At 42.6% G+C, this 19969-nt stretch overlaps 1 protein-coding gene across 8 annotated transcripts in view; it reads right to left on the bottom strand.

Moving 5' to 3' along the window:
* Positions 1-307: 307 nt before the first annotated feature.
* ZNF250 (zinc finger protein 250) overlaps positions 308-19969 on the bottom strand; it is a 30242-nt gene continuing 10580 nt past the window's right edge. For 2 of the 8 annotated variants that reach the window (XM_023542084.2, XM_023542085.2), the window contains 6 exons: positions 19888-19919; positions 19022-19108; positions 18673-18799; positions 18267-18380; positions 16378-16440; positions 309-4443 (listed from right to left, as the gene is read on the bottom strand). In XM_023542084.2, coding sequence (XP_023397852.1) covers positions 3119-4443; positions 16378-16440; positions 18267-18380; positions 18673-18799; positions 19022-19108; positions 19888-19919 — 1748 coding nt within the window. In that variant the 3' untranslated portion in view covers positions 309-3118. Of the gene's footprint in view, positions 4444-16377; positions 16441-18266; positions 18381-18672; positions 18800-19021; positions 19109-19577; positions 19756-19887; positions 19948-19969 lie in introns of all 8 variants that reach the window. The other 6 variants (XM_064268292.1, XM_023542089.2, XM_064268294.1 and 3 more) reach the window with 5 other exon arrangements.

The raw sequence follows: 19969 nt of genomic DNA on the forward strand, positions 1-19969 counted from the left end.
TAGTAATTGATTAGGATTAGGTGGTACTTTGTTTTAGGATTGGCACACTTAAGCCTTTTTCAGTTTTCTAGTTGTATTTCCATTTATTGAGAATTGCCTATTTATGTTCTATGATCGGAAACCCTGGTGGTGTAGTGGTTAAGTGCTATGGCTGCTAACCAAAAGGTCAGCAGTTCAAATACACCAGGCGCTCCTTGGAAACTCTATGGGGCAGTTCTACCCTGTCCTATGGGGTCGTGTGACTCGATGGCAATGGGTTTTATGGGTTCTATGATCACTGATTTGTTGGACATCTTTATGCCAAAGTAACTTATCTTCCTTTAATCACAAATATTTAGTCATTGCTTTTTTATTGGAAAATATTAGCTTATACACAGTATACAAAACTGAATTCCGGATGGACTAAAATGTTCTCTAAAATCATAGAAAAAATTGAAGAGAACTAAATAACAAATTCTTAGTAGTTGACGGAGAAGTAACAGAGATTTAAATACATAACATGTAGATATATCTGAAAAGAAATTAAAAAATCCAAAATAAGTATGGAATGCTGCTGACGAGACAGAGGTGGGAGGTAATGGCTGAGGCGACTTGTTATCAGTGAGTGGGACTCCAAGCGTTGTTTTGGCTTCTGATGACATGTCCCAGAAAGGGAGATGTTCACATGTTCAGGAAGGTGGTGTGTTGCCTCCTGCTCCTTGGAGAGGAAGAGGTGAGTGTTGAATATGTGGCCTGGGGATCCTCCCCAGGGAGAGGGGCACCAAAGTCCACTTCCTGGTCCAATCAACACCTGAGCCCTGCATGCTCACCAATGGCTCAGGGGAAACCCAAGGCAGAAAGTGAGAATGATTTTTAATTTTAGCACACTCTGTTTAAGAAGGCAGGAAAGCAAAATATACATTTCATAAAGATTTTCCTGAGAACTATTTAGGGTCAACCCCTAGTTATTGGAGGATTTAGCAATCCATAATGACTCATACTATGTAACTTAAGTTGTCCTGTGACATATAGAGTGACTTACTAAACAAGTATTTCTGTATACTGAATCTAATCCAACTTTTATGCTCATCTTGATGGAATATGACTTTGTCTCTAACTCGTCCACATGATGTAGAAATGGTGGCCTGAGTTGTGGCAGACTGTGAACAGGAGCCACTGAATGATCTGCCAGCTGTGGACTCAATCCAGTAGGATCTGTGTCTTCCTTTTGTGGGGAACTTCTGAGGCAACATCTCAGTTACCTCAGCTCTTCTGAAGTAACATCTCAATGATCTCATCTCTCTCTGAAATGACACCTCAGTAATCATAGCTCCTCTCTGAAGTAGCACCTTGGTGATCTCAACTCCTCTAGGCAGTGTCTTCACAGAGAAGGCAATGCCAGCTCTTGCCCACATCACAGTGTATTGCTGTGGACTTGAAGATCAACGCCTTAGTGCCTCATTTTACACAGAAGCTGGTAACTCTTTTCAAAAGAGGGAAAAAAAACCTTCCTCCTTCTAATAGGTACTTAACATCTTGAGAAGCTGAAAGTGGTCTGAATCTCATGAAATATTTGTTTCTTTTGTGGCTTGCTGCTAGGAGAAATAGCTCCTACCCAAATTAAATTACAACCGTTGTATCCCTTACAGCAGAGCAAATAATTTTGAACAAGCTGAACACAAAATTTTAATTGTGAATAAATCGATTCATCGTAGTATATGGCAATAGTTACTAAATTCTTTTTCATTTCAGTAAAAAGTGAAAAAACAACCCTCAAACACATGAATATGAACAGTAAACCTAGGAAAAAAAAAAGCAAAGCTATTTGAATTTGAGAATATGGTTGTTTTAAAAATGTGCACCCAAATACTGTCTTTTTAGTAACTTAAAAAACAGAACATTGTAAGCTTTAAAGAGGCACGCAATTGGTGTAGCAGCTGTGGGGTCTGGGCTCTGAGTGTGGAGCTCCCCTCCTGCACCTGCATGGGGCTCATAGGCCTGCGATGCCCTCTGGTCTCTGGGGCATAGAGTTTGCAGTTTATAAGGGTGGGTTTTGAGGATAATATCCATTTTGAGTTGAATTTTCACTAAGAAGTTGATATTCCTTCTGATCTTGAATAAAATTAAAGCACCAGATAAAAAATTTTATAAGTTTACATCTCTCCCTAATGTATATCTAGACTTTTTCTTCTTTTTTCATACAAAATAGGTGATTTTACATGTGTAGAATTTCCAGTCATTTTACATGATAACACTTGATAATACACCCACGCCTCACTTACTGACATGGTTAGGTTCCAAAGACCAGATCATTATGTGAAAATCTGCATTATGCAAAAATGGAAGATGATCACATAAGCTCACAAAATGGAGGATGATCACATCATTACATAAAATGTCATTACATAACTGCTAAACCACTGAGAATCACAGCCCAGCCAAGTTGACACATAACTTTAACCATCACAGCCAGCATCACTCTCACCTTGTATCTTGGCACTCGATATTGCCAGACATATGTTGTTAATGCACCAAATAGTCGGATAGTAGATTTTTACTATTGCTGTAAATGTGAAATGTTGGATAATGTTATAGACGATAAGTGAGGAGTAGGTGTATATATTTTCTATCACTTATCTACACAGCACTTTATTGTGCTAACAGAATACTGAAAATGGACATTCTAATTTCCAGTGCAAAAATTAGAATGATCAGTTATATTTAGGAAACACATGTAATGTTCTATGAGAAAAAACTTTATTTAGAATATAAGAGTTTTATTGTGACAGCTGTCCTTATATCTTAACTTCCCTTAGATACCCACTTTAAATGAACCCTCTCTTGTTAAATAAGGAAATAATTATGGGTAAGTCTTTACCAAAATTTACTCCAACGTTGCAGTTACTCTCCAATATAACTGTGAGACGCTGAAAGAAACCCCAGGCATCCTCTGAAGTTTTTCCATAGGAAGGACATGCCCAGAGCTTCTCTTTGGAGTTATTTTCAGACACTGAATCACCATAGATGGTTTTCTGCAGAGTTAACAGAAGCTTCTCCTGAGCTGAAGGCTTTTCACAGTGCTGTGTGCATGACATTTCTCTGGGTGTGGACTCTTCCCATTGCTTGTGGCAGTTGAGGGTTACAGCTTCTTGTGCACTTTCTGGTGCTGGATCAGATGTCCATGTTGGTTGAAGGCACGCCCACACTCCCCACACTCATAGGGCTTCTCACCCGTGTGGATCCTCTGGTGCTGGATGAGCACAGAGTACTGGCTGAAGGCCTTCCCACAGCTATTGCACTCATAGGGCTTCTCACCTGTGTGGGTCCTCAGGTGCACAATTAGAGTTGCTTTCAGGCTGAAGGCTTTGCCACATTCCATGCACTCGAAGGGCTTCTCGCCTGTGTGGATTCTCTCATGTTGAATTAGAGATCTGCGTGCACTGAAGGCATGTCCACACTCGCCGCACACGTAGGGTTTCTCCCCGGTGTGAATCCTCTGGTGCTGAATCAGGTGTGAGTGCTGAACAAAGGCCTTCCCACACTCATAGCACTCATAGGGCTTCTCCTCAGTGTGGATCCGCTCGTGATTCATCAAGGTGGATCGGTGGCTGAAGGTTTTCCCACACTCACTGCACTCATAGGGCTTTTCCCCGGTGTGGACATTGTGATGTTGAATGAGGACTGAGCGGTCGCTGAAGGCCTTCCCACACTCACTGCACGTGTAAGGCTTCTCTCCAGTGTGGATCCTCTGATGCTGGATGAGTGTCCTCTTCACAGTGAAGGTCTTCCCACATTCACTGCACTCATGAGGCTTCTCACCGGTGTGTACCCTTTGATGGCTCCGCAGCACGGTGCTGTGGTTGAAGGCTTTCCCACACAATGGACACACATAAGGCCTTTCTCCTGTGTGGATCCGCTGGTGCTGGATAAGATGCGAGAGCTGAGTGAAGGACTTCCGACATTCAAGACATTCATGAGGCTTCTCTCCTGTGTGTATTTTATGATGCTGGGCAAGGTCCGAGCTCACTCTGAAGGCTTTCCCACATTCTTTACACTCATAAGGTTTCTCTCCCGTGTGAATTCTCCTGTGTTTACTGAGAACTGAGCTCTGGCTGAAGGCCTTCCTGCATACACTGCATACGTAGGGTTTCTCTCCAGTGTGGATTCTCTGATGTTGAAGGAGATGGGAGCTCCGACCAAAGGATTTCCCACATTCAATGCACTTGTAGGGTTTCTCTCCATTAGGAACCACTGGATGCCGAGTAAGGGGCAAGCTCTGACTCAAGACCTGAACTTCCCTATAGCCAATGGGGTTTGAACCCAGATGGGAGCTTCTTTCAATTTCATTGTATTCTTGATCAATCATCCCCGTGGGAGTTTTCCCCAGAGTCACTGTTATTTCCTCTGAAATTAATGACTTCAGACTCAAACCCCTATTTTGGTTGTCTTCCTTGGTTTCACATTCTGAAACAACAAATCCAAAGTGAAAATGTTAATGCTATTCACAAATGCAGAGTAAGCACAACTCTGGAGCTGGCTTTGCTGGTGAAGGGGCACGGGGGACAACCAACTAGAAATGGGAGATGACATGTATTTAAACAGGAACACATCAAGGCAAAGAGCAGAGTTTAAGACGATGACATAAACCCTAGTTTGAGGCCATTCTCCTACGCTAAGTGCACACATGTAAGAAGCACAGGCAGCAGCCCAGTAACAGCTCATTGCTGCCTGTGACCTGCTCTCCTTGGAATTCTCATGTGGACCAAGTTTACAGAGGCCATTTGGAGAGGGAATAAATGCAAGATTTGGGGACCCCTGCAGAGCAGGTAGCAGCAGCACGTAGATGGGAAGCCTGGTCTAGAAACTGTAGGGGAGAGGTGCGAGCTATTTTATGCAGGTCACCAGTGGGATGTAGTCCTGGGGCCAACAAAGAACCAATAGGCTTACATTCTGTGGGGGGTGGGGTAGGGGGTGGTCTGTGATTTTTTATTTGTGGAAGCTAATTTTGTGTGGAAAATGCACTGATGGATGTCTTAGTCATCTCGTGCTGCTGTAACAGAAATATCACAAGTGGATGGCTATAACAAAGAGAAATTTATTCTCTCACAGTCTAGTAGGGTTCAAGTCCAAATTCAGGGTGTCAGCTTCAGGGGACAGCTTTCTCTGTTGGCTCTGGAGGAAGGTCCTTGTCATCAATCTTCTCTAGTCAAGGAGCTTCTCTGCGCAGGAACCCCAGGTCCAAAGGATGCACTCTGCGCTTGGCATTGCCTTCTTGGTGGTATGAGGTCCCCAACTCTGTGCCTGCTTCTTTCACCTTTTGTAAGATAAAAGGTGGTGCAGGCCACACACCAGGGAAGCTCCCTGTACATTGGATCAGGGATGTGATCTAAGCAAGGGCGTTACACTCTACCCTGATCCTCTTTAACCACAGGCAGAGATTGATTTATAATACATATAAAATCACAAAATGGAGGACAACCACAGAATACTGGGGATCATGGCCTAACCAAGTTGAAACATATTTTTTGGAGGACATAATTCAATCCATGACAATGGGGCCAAGACTGGAGACACAGAGATGTGATGGGATTAAAAAAAAAAAAAAATTTCTATTGTGCTTTAAGTGAAAGTTAACAAATCAAGTCAGTCTCTCACACAAAAACCCATATACACCTTGCTACACACTCCCAACTACTCTCCCCCTAATGAGACAGTCTGCTCTGCCTCCACTCTCTCTTTTCATGTCCTTTTCGCCAGCTTCTAACCCCCTCCACCCTCTCATCTCCCCTCCAGGCAGGAGATGCCAAGATAGTCTCAAGGATGTGATGGGATTTTGTTGCTAAGTTTAGGCAGAGACGAGGCCTGCACAGGAGTGGCAGTGTAGATGGTGAAGAAGAGCTGAGCTAGAGATGTTCCTGCACTGAAGTCAAGGTGCTGGTTGAGGGGGGCTGGGGTGCTGAGGATGCTTGTTTATTAAATCTAGAGATTGTGTCATTGAGGATACAAGATATCACTTGAAGATTGAGAGTGCACAACGGGAAAAGGCACTGATTTGGAGGATGGGCCGTGGTCAGGAAATGATCTTCATAAGGACTCACAACACATGGAGCTGGTCCCACATCAGGGCTAGAAGGAGTAAAAGTTGACCACGGGACATGTAGTTAGGGCCTTTATGTTTTCCCGAAGGTGAAAGATTCATGGGTCTCTTCCTATAGTGTCCAGTTTCAACACTGAGCCTTGAATGCCAACACTACCCCTAGTGCTATCACCACTGCCTTTCCAAAGTTCTCTCTAGGGACGGCATTAAAAAATTTTTTTTTCATTGTGCTTTAAGTGAAAGCTCACAAATCAAGTCAGTCTCTCACACAAAAATTTATATACGCCTTGCTATATACTCTTAGTTGCTCTCCCCCTAATGAGACAGCATACTCCTTCTTTCCACTCTCTATTTTTGTGTCCATTCGGCCAGCTTCGGACCCCCTCTGCCCTCTCATCTCCCATCCAGACAGGAGCTGCCCACATACTCTCATGTGTCTACTTGATCCAAGAAGCTCACTCCTCACCAGTATCATTTTCTATCCCATAGTCTAGTCCAAGCCCTGTCTGAAGAGTTGGCTTTGGGAATGGTCAGTCTTGGGCTAACAGAAGGTCTGGGGACCATGACCTCCAGGGTCCTTCTAGTCTCAGTCAGACCATTAAGTCTGGTCTTCATATGAGAATCTGAGGTCTGTATCCCACTGCTCTCCTGCTCCCTCAGGGGTTCTCTGTTGTGTTCCCAGTTAGGGCAGTCATCGGTTGTAGCCAGGCACCATCTAGTTCTTCTTGTCTCAGGCTGATGTAGTCCCTGGTTTATGTGGCCCTTTCTGTCTCTTGGGCTCGTAATTACCTTGTGTCTTTGGTGTTCTTCATTCTCCTTTGCTGCAGGTGGGTTGAGACCAATTGATGCATCTTAGGTGGCCGTGTGCTAGTGTTTAGGACCACAGATATATGGATGGCATTTTTTAAAAAATTGTAGTATAAATGAGCGGCATTCCAGAATGAGAATATGAGAACAACCCAAATGTTCATTAGCTGATGAATGGATATACAATGTATCGTAAGTCCATAAAGTGGAATATAACCAAAAAAAAAAAACCAAACCCAGTGCCGTCGAGTTGATGCCAACTCATAGCGACCCTATAGGCAATAAAAAGTAGTGAAGTACTGATAAATGGACGAACCTTGAAAACATTATGCTACATGAAAGTCAATCACAAAAGACCATATATTGTATGACTGCATTTATAGATAATGTCCAGAACAGGCAAATCTATAGAGATGGAACATAGATTAGTGGTAGTCTAAGGCTTGGATTGGGGGACAGGATGTGATGGGGTGTTAAAGGGTCTGAAGTTTTTTTGAAGGTGATGAAAATATTCTAAAATTATGATGGCTGCACAACTCTGTGAATATTGCAGTGCAGTGAATTACTTAATATAGCTCTTCTAGCCATACATAGTCTCGTAACTCCCACGAAATGATTGAAACTATGCAAATAAGGTACTTGTGGCCCACCAAAGGGACTAAAGGGTTTTTGCCAATGCAAATAAGGTACATGGAACCCTAGAGAGGGAGTTGGTCAGTTTTGCCATCCCACTAGGCTTAAAGGGAGCCAATCCCAGAGGCAGAGAAGAGGGGATCTCTACCATCAAGAACAGCCAGCAGCAGAGTGCATCTTTTGGACTCAGGGTCCCTGTGCTGAGAACCTCCTAGACCCAGTAGAGAGAGCTGTAACATTGGAGAAGGTGCTAGATGCCGAGAAGTGGCGGCAACCACAGCTGAATCCAGTAGCAGAGAAATGGCAGCAGCAGAATCAGGAGACCAGCACGAGACAGTATAGTAGGGTTCCTGGTTCATGGAGTGAGGTGGCTACTGTGGGTGTGCTGATCCATAGAGGACAGAGCTGAGCGCCTCCAGGCAGGAGGCTTGCTGGCGAAGTGGGGTGCCTCCGGGCACTTACTGACAGAGCTCAAGAGCCGTAACACTTGCCCAAGCATGGCAGAGGTCAGGCTGAAGGCTGAGGGCCAAGAGAGAGGCCTGCCTGGGCATGGCCAAGAAGTTGTCCTGACCAAAAACTGTATCCTGAGTTGTTTCTGATCCTGACTTATAACCTGTTACTTCCCTAATAAACTCTGTAACTGTGAGTACAGTCTGTGAATTCTGTGTGGCCACTGCAAGGAATCATCGAACCTAGCAGAGAAGCAGAGGGTGCCATGGGAGGGATGGCTGGTGTCAAAATTGGTAAAAAGTTTGGAGAGAGGAGGCATGTCTTACCTCCACCTCATAGGAATCAGCCTTAGGCTGATGATCTTGATTCTCTCTCCTGTCCCTTGTGAAGTTAGACGAGGTTTGACAACGCTATGTCATCTTTACAATTATACTAAAAGCAATTTAATTGTATACTTTAAATGAGTGAATTGTTTGGTGTGTGAAAGGCCTCATAAAGCAATTTAAAAAGATACAAAGAAAAATGATAGAATGAACACTCACCTATCCATTATCTAAGAAGAAAAATGTTATCACAATCTTGGAAGTCCACTGTGCCCCTGACCTATTTATTCTGTCTCCTCAGAGGCAACTGGTATCTCAATTTTATTCATTCTTTGCTTTTATAATACTGTTTTCCAGAGTGTGTCTTGCTTTTTCACTTAACAGTCTTTTGAAGAGCAGATGTTCTTAATTTTGAAAAAGTAAAATTTATCAAATTTTTATTTAACGTATTGTGCTTTTGGTATTTTATTTAAGAAATCTTTTGTCTAACCCAACATCGCAAATTTTCTCATATTTTTTCTTCTAAAAGTTTTATAGTTTTAGGTTTTATATTTAGGTCTATGATCCATTTTAAGTTAAATTTTGTTTATGATAAAAAAAATGATAGGAGGTGTAAATCAGGATTTTTTTCCCATATCTAGCAGTATTTGTTGAAAAGAACTTCCTTTCTCCACTGAATTGCCTTTCCACCTTAATCAAAATCAATTTTTGACAATGTGCATGGATCTATTTCTAGATCCTCTATTCTGTTCTATTGCTAAATTGTTCTATTTTGACACCAATACCACACTGTCTTGATTGTTGAAGCTTCATAATAAGTCTTGAAGTCAGGTACTGTACACCTTCCTTTTTTTCCCCCAAACTCATTTTCATTATTCCAGGTACTCTGAATTTCCCCATGAATTTTAGAATTAGCTTGTCAATTTCTACAAAAAGAAAAGAAAGAAACAAACAAAAAACCTCAGATTTTGACTGGAATTGCATCAAATCTAGAGATCAATTTGGGAATGACATCTTAATGAGTCTTCCAACCCATGAACATAGTGTATTTTTAATTTATTAGTTCTTCTTTCTCTCACCAATGTTTTGTATTTTTCATTGTATAGGTCTTGAACACTGTCTTAGTACACTTGTACACTGTCTTACTGTTGTTAAGTGCCGTCGAGCTGATTCCAACTCACAGTGACCCCACGTCACAGAGTAGAACTGCCCCATGGGGTCTTCTTCACTGTTATCTCTATGGAAGCAGACTGGTAGGTCTATCTCCTGCAGAGCTAGTCAGTGGGTCTGAACTACTAACCTTTCAGTTAGCAGCCAAGTGTTTATCCATCGTATCACCAGGGATCTTTGTTCACTGTCTTAGCTATAACAAATACCACAGAGGGGGTGGCTTTAAAAAAATTTATTATTGTCTTACAGTTCTGGAGGCTAGGAGCTTGAATTCAGGACATTGGCAGGCCATGCTCTGTCTGCTGTGGGGAAGATCCTTCATTGTCTCTTCCAATTTCTGGCAGTCCTGGACATTTATTGGGTTCCTTGGCTTTTAGATGAATCTTTACATGGCATCTGTCATACCTCTGTGGAACTCTGTCCCCTGTCTTTTCTCCCCTTTTGTAAGATACCACTCACAAGGGATTAGAACCCACCCTACTCTGGTATGTCCTCCTTAATTTAATAACATCTTCAAAGAAACAACCTATTTCCAAAGAAGATCACATTCACAGGTACAGGGGTTAGAATTTCAACATATCTTTTTTGGGGGACTTGACTCAATCTATAACACACACCTTTTGTTACATTTATTCCCAAGTATTTTCTATTTTTTGTGGCATTTAAATGATATTGTTTTAAATTTCAATTCTTGATTATCCATTGCTGGTATACAGAATACAATTAATTTTTGTACATTGATCTTACAGCCTTCAAATATGCTAAATTCACTTATTCTAACAGGATTTTTGTAGATTCCACAGGATTTTCTACGAATATGATCATGCCATTTCCAAACATGATTTTCTAATTTGGATGCCTTTTATTTCCTTTTCTTGCCTTATTGCACTGGCTAGAACCACTAGTACAATGCTGAACAGAAGTGGGAGAGCAGGCATTCTTGCTTTGTTCTTCATGTCAGGGAGAAAGCATTCAATCCTTTACCAGTAAGTATGATGTTAGTTGTAGGTATTTCATAGATACCTTTATCAGGTTGAGGAGGTACTCTTCTATCCCTAGTTTTCTGAGAGTTTTAAAGAAGAATGGATGTTGGATTTAGTAAAATGCTTTTCTTTTTTATTCTGTTAATATAGTGAATTATATAATTTTTTTGAATACACTTTTTATTTTGGAATTGGGGAGTCTGGTTCCAGGCCAAAATCTTGTGTGTATAATCATTTCTTTCAGGTCTGACCATAGGCAATTACAAGGCTTTTCTTGGCAGACCTCATGAGGGGAAGCTGGTTTCCCCACACTAGACTTGGTACATAGCCAGTGCATTCTAGTTTTCTGGAGAGAAATGTAATCAAGGACTCACCCCACCCCAGCCAGCCATGTTCACACTCATATCTGCATTCCTAGCCCAGATGCCTCCATTCAGAGGCCTCCTTATTGGGGACCTTGGCTGAGGCACTTTTTTTCACCTTGACTCAGTACCTTTCTACTTCTAGCCCTTCCCCCCTCCCTCCTCCTAGTACATGGGTTCATAAAAAGTGATCCTCAGCAGTGAGACAATTCTCCTTATCTGCACTGCATCCAACAGACCCTCACCTGGTACTATTCTGTGGGGAAAAGGAACACTAGGGAGCTGGCACCTCTTTTGCCTCTTGTTTGTACTGTAGCAGTAAGTGAATAAAGGCTTGATTGTTATTTTCAGTTTGACTTGCCCAAATTGACCCTGTCAACATCTGATTGCTCAACAGAAGTAATTTTAAATTACAGAGAAGCTGCAATGATAGCACAGAGTTCCCTTATACCCCTCACCCAGTTTTCTCTTTTATTAAGAACTTACATCACACTGGTACATCTGTCAAACTAAGAAACCAACATTAGTGCATTGTTATTAACTAAATTCCAGGCTTTATTTGGATTTCACCCATTTCTTCAGGTATCACATTGCATTTAGTTGTCATGTCTCCTTAGCCTCATCTGGTCTGTGGTAGTTTCTCAGTCTTTCCTTGTTTATCATGACCTTGACAGCTTTGAGGAATACTTATGTCTGTCTTTCCAAACTCTAGTCTTTGGAAATGAGTCACTAAGTCTAGCTACCCTGAAGGGGCAAACATCAAGTTCCACTTCCTGGAAAGATGCCATTCTATGCATATTACTTGGAAGTCTTCTGTAAGAAAAATTTCTCTTCCCTTTTATATATATATATATGCAGGAGTTTTTAATATCAATATGGACTTGTGTATATTAATTTTATACTTTAGATTATAATCCAATGCTACATATTGACTTTGTTGCTCAAATTGTTCCAGCATTGACTGTTAGGAGCCCTTTCAGGTTGGCTTATGTGTTCCTTTGACATGTCCATATCTTTTTTTTTTTTTTTGAGTACTTCCTTAGTTTCTGGTACTATATTATGGCCCAGGGTCATCTTAGTTTTCCCTGCCCCAGCCCTAGAATCAACCATTTCTTCAGGGAACCCTGGTGCTTTTTATTTATTTATGAAGAAACCAAGATCTGAGCTCTAGGTGTGCTCGTTGCTACAAGCTGTCGATGCCTCTAGGCCCTCTCAACAGACAGAGCTAGGTAATATACATATGTATACTACCCACGTACACACATATCTGTAATTCTTTCTATAGCTACTCATCTGTGGACACAGACGCAGGTACACACACTTATTTATTCATTAAGCTACGCATGAGCTCATACTCTTGTCTCCAGCACTAATCTAGTACCTACCGCTGGGTTTATTCTCACCTTTCTTTCTTGATTATCTGTAACTTCCCTCTCCAGTGCGAAACTTGTCTCCCACGATCTACCAAATACTTACTTACTTGTTCAACCTCAACATGCATGTAACGCAATTTCAGAATTATTAATCTCTACTTCCGTGAGACTCTGAAACTCGCTTTTGAACATCAAGTAGCTAAAGCAAAAGGAAAAAATGAAGTAAAAGAGCTGAACAGCAGATTTCAAATTGAGGCTCGGGGAGGCAAAGTATTATGATGACTTGAGCAAAGAGCTAGAGATAGAAAACCAAAAAGGAAGAACATGCTCAGCATTTTGCAAGCTGAAAGAGGTGAAGAAAAAATTTAAGCCTCAAGTTGCAACACTGAAGGATACTACGGGGAAAATATTAGACAACGCAGGAAGCCTCAAAAGAAGCTGGAAGGAATTCACAGAATCACTATACCAATAAAGGTCGACGTTCAACCATTGCAGTAGGTAGCATATGACCAGGAACCAATGGTACTGAAGGAAGAAGTCCAAGCTGCACTGAAGGCATTGGTGAAAAACAAGGCTCCAGGAATTGATGGACTATCAACTGAGATGTTTCAACAAATGGATGCAGCACTGGATATGCTCACTTGTCTACGCCAAGAAATCTGGAAAACAGCTACCTGGCTAACTGACTGGAAGAGATCCATATCTATGCCTATTCTCAAGAAAGGTGGGGTCCAACCGAATGTGGAAATTATCAAACAGTATCATTATTATCACATGCAAGCAAACTTTTGCTGAAGATCATTCAAAAGTGGCTGCAGCAGTGTATCAACAGGGAAGTGCTAGAAATTCAAGCTGGATTTCAAAGAGGATGTGGAACCAGGGATATCATTGCTGACGTTAGATGGATCCTGGCTGAAAGCAGAGAACACCAAAAAGATGTTTGCCTGTGTTTTACTGACTATGCTAAGGCATTCGACTGTGTGGATCATAACAAATAATGGATAACACTGCAGAGAATGGGAATTCCGGAACACTTAATTGTACTCATGAGGAATCTGTACATGCATCAAGAAGCAGTTGTTTGAACAGAACAAGGGGATACTACATGGTTTAAAGTCAGGAAAGGTATGTGTCAAGGTTGTATCCTTTCCCTGTACTTATTCAATCTGTAGGCTGAGCAAATAATCCGAGAAGCTGGACTATATGAAAAAGAACAGGGCATCAGGATTGGAGGAAGACTCATTAACAACATGAATTATGCAGGTGACAAAACCTTGCTTGCTGAAAGTGAAGAGGACTTGAAGCACTTACTGATGAAGATCAAAGACCACAGCCTTCAGTATGGATTACACTTCAACATAAAGAAAACAACAATCCTCATGACTGGACCAATACGCAACATCAAGATAAACGGAGAGAAGATTGAGGTTGTCAAGGATTTCATTTTACTTGGATCCACAATCAACACCCATGGAAGCAGAGGTCACGAAATCAAAAGACGCATTGCATTGGGCAAATCGGTTGCAAGAGATCTGTTTAAAGTGCTAAAAAGCAAAGATGTCACCTTGAGGACTGAGGTACACCTGATCCAAACCACGGTGTTTTCTATCACCTCACATGCATGCAAAAACTGGACAATGAGGAATAAGGAAGACCAAAGAAGAACTGATGCCTTTGAATTATGGTGTTGGCAAAGATTATTGAATATATCATGGACTGCCAAAAGAACGAACAAATCTGTCTTGGAAGAAGTACAACCAGAATGCTCCTTAGAAGCAAGGATGGCAAGACTACGTCTCACGTACTTCGGACATGTTGTCAGGAGGGGTTAGTCCCTGGAGAAGGACGTAATACTTGGTAGAGGGTCAGGAAAAAAGAGGAAGAGCCTCAATGAGATGGACTGACACAACAGCTGCAGTAATGGGCTCAAGCACAGCAATAATTGTGAGGATGGCACAGGACTGGGCAGTGTTTCCTTCTATTGTGCATAGGGTCGCTATGAGTCAGAATCAACTTGATGGCATGTAACAACAACCACCTCCATGAGGAACAAATTTACCAACTGGAATATAATGCTTATGTATAATTCATCTGTCTTCAGACTTACAGGGTCCCATATCAAAACAGTTTTCCAAAGTTACATAGGTCAGTTTCTTTTTAATCCATCCCCTGGAGCCTGACTTTTTCATACATTCGTGATACAGTTAGAGTCATTTGTCACAGTCTGCATTCCAATACTGTTTTTTTTTTTTTTTTTTTAGGTGTTAAGCCAACCCTACATATTTACAATAAATCCCTCTTGAGCATCATGTATTATCTTTTTTATATATCGTTGAATTCTACTCACTAAATTTTTGATTTAGAATTTTTGAGCCATATGTTCCTGAGAGACTTTAGTTTGTAGTTTTGTTTTTCTTTTTTGTAGTGTCTTTTTCTGGTCTTGGTAACACAGCAACACTGGCCTCATAGAACCAGTTCAAAGGTATTTCCTCCTTCAATTTTTTGGAAGCGTTTGTAAGAACTAGCATTATTTTCTCCTTAAATATTTAGTTGAATTTGCCAGGGAAGCCATTTAGGCTTGGTGTTTTCTTTGTGGAAAGATGTTTTAAATACAAGCTCAATTTCCTTAATAGATACAGGGCTATTAAGGTTATTCATTTCTTTAGTGAACTTTGGTGTTTTGTGTCTTTCAATGAATTAGTCTATTTCATCTAAGCTATCAAATATGCTGGAATAAGAATGTTCGTAACTCTTTTTGTATCTATAGGATCTTTAGTCGTATCACCCCTTTCATTCCTAATGAGTTATTTGTGTCTTCTTTCTTTGTTTCACGATCAGTCTGACCAGAGATACGGCAATTCTGTTTCACTGATTTCTGCTCTGATCCTCATATTTCCTTCTTTTTCTGGTTACTCTGGGTTTCATTTGGTCTTCTTTTTCTAGTTTGTTAAAGTGAAAGCTTTAAGAAAGTAGAGGATCAGCAAAAAAGAGGAAGACCCTCAGCGAGATGGACTGACACAGTGGCTGCAACAATGGGCTCAAACGTAGCAAAGATTTTAAGGATGGTGCAGGACTAGGTAAGGTTTCGCTCTGTTGTACATAGGGTCGTTATGAGTCAGAACCAACTCAAGGGCACCTAATAACGACAACAAAGTGAAAGCTGAGGTCACTGATTCAAGGCCTTTCTTATTTCCTAAGTGTTTTAGTGCTTTAAAAATCTACAAATACTGCTTTAGATGCATACCATAAATTTTGATATATTTTATTTTCATTTTTATTTAGTTCAAAATTCTTTCTAATTTTCTCTTTGACCCATGAGTTATTTAGATGTTGGATTTTCCAGAGATTATTCTGTTACTGATTTTTAATTTAATTCCATTATGACTGGAGAACATACTTTGTATGAATTAACTTTTTAAATTTATTGTAGCTTTTTTTTTTTTTTAAATGGCCCATAATATTTTCTATCTTCACATATACTTGAAAGGAATGTATATTCTACTGTTGCTGGATGGAGTTTTCTATGTCAATCAAGTCAAGTTCGTTGATGGTGTTGTTCGAGTTCACTATATACTTGCTGTCCTTTCATTCTACTTGTTTTACGAATTATTGAGAGGGTGATGTTGAAATCTCTGACTGTAACCATGCATTTGTATTTCTTTTTCCAGTTCCATGGTTTTCGTTTCATGTATTTTGAAGCTAAGTAGGTGCCTAAGTGTTTAGTATTGTTATATTCTCTTGGTGACCCCTCTGTCATTACAAAAAGACCTTTTTTTTAATCCCTGGTAATACTCCTTGCTCTGAAATCTACTATGATATTAAAATAGTCATTTTGGCTTTTCTTTCATTAGCGCTAAAAAAATTTCATTGGTGGTAGAATAAACCTTTTTCCATCCTTTTACTTTTAACCTATTTGTGTCTTAATATTTAAAGTGCGTTTCCCGTAGGTCGCATACAGTTGGGTCTTTTTTTTTTTTTTAAGTCTGTATTCTTTTCAATAGTCTCTAATGCTGTGTTTTCAAGTTCACTAATCTTTTCTTATACAATGTCTGATCTGCCATTAATCTCATCCAGTGAATTTATATAATGGTAACACAAGTTCTAATCCGAGTACCCTGGGAGACCTCTTTACATGCTAACATGACCATTAACACCTCTGGGATTGTACTACATTAAAAAGAAAATCAGGTGTAAACTTACCCCGAGGACAGGATAAATTGCCTTGGTACATGCAAGTTATAGGGTGGTCACCGTTGAGGTTGTCTGCAAAAGGGACAGAGTTGAAGTCACAACAAAACACTTCTGAGAGTGGAAAAATCCTTTCATTTGCTGTTACAACATGTAAGTGCAATTCACTCAGTTGGGTAGGTGAGCAACTTATCCATCCTGAGGAGCCACCAGGAGCAGGTGCTGGCTTTAAAATGAAGTCACATGCTCCATATCCCCCACTCTGCTCTGTGCTTGCTCTGATGACAACCCAAGGTGCTGTCCCAGGCTACTGGCAGGTGGTCTCTGGCTCTATGCACGTCGTTAAATCTAAAACACACAGTCGGCTCCTTCCTCCTCCATGGCCTGTGCAGAGACCAGCTGCTTCTGTGCAAAGACTTCCTCTCAATCTCCAATCTATCAGGCTCACGGAGAAATTTCACCCTCACTTCTGCATCAAATTTAAAGGGCATTGTCTAAGACATCTCAGTCAGACAAGGCCACAGACCGCCACCACGGAGCCCGGGTTCAGTGCCGGCTATAAAATGTGCCCTGTGTTTTCTTATCCATCTGGCTGCAGTCAGCAAACAGCTTAAAGAAGTCTGTGTAAGATTTCCACAATGTAATGTCAGGTCTTCTTTTACATCCTTTGGAAAATTAAATTCCCTGAGGCTGGCATATTCATTGTTCTTCTGAGGCTATCTGGTTTTGCAGGTCAATAGGAGGCAGACTGTAACAACGGTAGCCCTGCCCACACATCTCTAAGAAATAAGTAGCCACTTTCAAGTGGAAAACTACCACACCCAAGAAGCTGAAGCCCATTGAGGGTATGTCCCCACCTACCCTGAAGGGGTCCACATCCTGGTAGAGTAGGCTGACAGAAATTGCACCCCGAGACTCAGATGTTACCCTTCTGCAGTCGAACACATGCTGCCTTCAGGGCTGGATTTATCTGTAACTGCCATCATTTTCTTTATAATTTTCCCCACAAAGGTCTTACCTTCTTTTGTTAGATTAACTCCTGAGTCCTTCATATTTCTGATGGTATTGTAAATGCTATCTTTTAAAAAAAATCACACCTTTGTTTTCTGCTGAAGACTCGAAATATAGTTGATTTTTGTATCCAGCAACATTATTAAACTCTCTTGTTCATTCTAAAAATATTCTGGGAATTCTTCTGAGTTTTCAAAGTGTACAAAAAAAAAAAAAAAAACTTTTCTCTTGACTTTTTACTCCCTATAGCTTTTTTTTTTTATATATAGCTTTAGTCTTTTGTTTATTATTAATTTTTCCTTATTTCACACATGGGGTCCCTAGTACATTGGTAAACAGATGCAGGAATGGTCAACATCCTGTCTTGTTCTTGATCTTAAACAGATGCTTTTAACACTTCACCGTATCAGGTCCAGACACCTCCCTTCTACACTTAGTATGTTTCATATTTTTCTAAATCAACCAGGCAACCTCTAAAATCTGAACATTCCATGAGGACAGAGACCTGGCTAACAGTTTTTGTCTTCTCTGGGCAGGGACAGAAGCCCCACTCTGTGCTCTGGGCCCATTTCTGTGCCTCGATCAGGCCTGTGCCTCACCCTCCACGCCCATCCCTGTCTCCACCCAACTCTACCATTCTGTCCATATTCACCACCACGCTCACTTCCTCCCATTCCTGTCTTCTACCTTCCTTTGTCAGGTGAGGCCTGATGTGGTCTTGCACCTGGCAGAAGCCACTCCCAGTGTTCCACATAAGCTCTCAGTCTTACTCCAGCACAGGAGTGAGGGGCTGGGCGTGAACAGGGTCTTCCACATCCTCTGAACTCTGCCCCATGGCTATGCCAGGACTGCTCAGCCCTCAGTGAGGCGGTCCGGCTTCCCTCACTCACCTGAATGGCCATTCTTCAGATGCTCTCTCCCTTCAGCCTCGTGCCCACCCAGTACCCACGGCTCTTCCCCTCGCTCCAGCTGGGAGATCACGTCAGGCTTGGATCCTGGGAGTCCTGCTCGTGGGGAGGGAAGTCCTTCTGTTTACAGTTATTTTCCACCCTGCCCCCCCGCCCACACCATCTACAGGGGCATGATAATGAACAGGACAAACCTGCACAGGGCTCAGCACTGTGGAGAAAACATTGGGTACAAATGCTGGGAGCTCAGGGTCATTGTCCAGACTGAGCATGACCAGCTCACCCCGAGGCCCCCACCCTCCCTGGGGAGCCCCCACTCACTGGCCCTGTATACAGACAAGGTCTGTGTGAGGGGGAGCCTGGCTCATGCTGCCTTCGGAGGCCTTACCCAGAGAGACCACATTCCCATAAGTCTCCATCATCACGTTTCGGTAGAGGCCGCGCTGAGCAGGGCCCAGGTGGTCCCACTCCTCCTGGGAGAGAAGCACAGCCACGTCCTCGAAAGTCACCTCAGCCTGAAATGACAGGGGCTGCACTAGGACGGGACCAAGTCTGGACATCCACAATAGGGAGTAGGTGCAAATGGGTGGGGAGGGCTGTGATCCAACTTGGGGTTGACTGCAGAGAGAGCCAAGGGCAGAGTGCAGGGCATGGCAGAGATGTCCATGCTGCCGTGGAACCCTGAGTCTGAGAAAATTGGGGAACCTGCTGGCCTCGCAGTCCTGGGAAAAGCTCACCTGGCGTCTTGCCACTGGCAGGAGCCCAGCTGCTGCCATCACCTGGTCTCCCGGGGCCTCTGAGGACACACGGAAATCCACGTGGGGCTAAGGGAGAGAAGGGAGCACATAATGGGTCCAGCCTTGTCCCTGGCAGACCCCAATTTCCTGGGAGGCCTCAGGAGGTTCCTGGTCCCCTTGGGCAAGCAAAGTCAGTGAGGGGCATGCTGAGGGAGGACTTCTCACTCCTGCCGCAGCCTTGCTCTGCCCCTGCTGGGCTCCCCGCCCCCTGCTGACTCTGACACAGTGGTCTGGGAGCCACATACAGGCGCTGAACAAACCTATTCTTAGCCCTGCCCTGGCCCTGGGTTGTGGGCCCAGGAAGGACACACTTAACAAGCTCCCAGGGGTCTCAGACCACCAGGCCCAGGGTAGACACATACAAACCCACTGCACCCCAAGGACCCCAAGACTCTAAGTTCTACTCTCCAGACTCTGGAGCCCTCAGGGTGACCATATTGTACCCATGGTGGGGGGTGGGGGGGGCACTGGCAAAGGCCCTGGGCCACCTGCCTACCTAGCTCACCAGGGGCCATTTGACTGGTTCTGTCCCCTCCGGGCGCCTTCAGTCGCATTTCAGCACTCTCACCAGAATGGAATGTCCCACCTCAGGGTCCTGGAGGAAGGGTTTGCCTTCGACCACCCGCCCAGCATGTCCTGGGCCTGTGAGGTCCTGCGACCACTGCTTGGCAGGGCTGCACATGCAAACAAGGCAAGGTCAACTTGACTTACTGGTGCCATTTAACGCAAGACCCTCATCCATTTTGACTTACAGGTGCCATTTAATGCTAGACCCTCATCCATTTTCAATTGACCTAACGAGTTACCTGCATTTGGGGCATGCCTGGCTCTTCCCTGCCTGCACACAGAATTTCCAAAATGAAATGCTGTAAAATAAGGAAAACATGA

This window comes from Loxodonta africana, chromosome 14 (genome assembly GCF_030014295.1).
Source record: "Loxodonta africana isolate mLoxAfr1 chromosome 14, mLoxAfr1.hap2, whole genome shotgun sequence".
Taxonomy (NCBI): domain Eukaryota; kingdom Metazoa; phylum Chordata; class Mammalia; order Proboscidea; family Elephantidae; genus Loxodonta; species Loxodonta africana.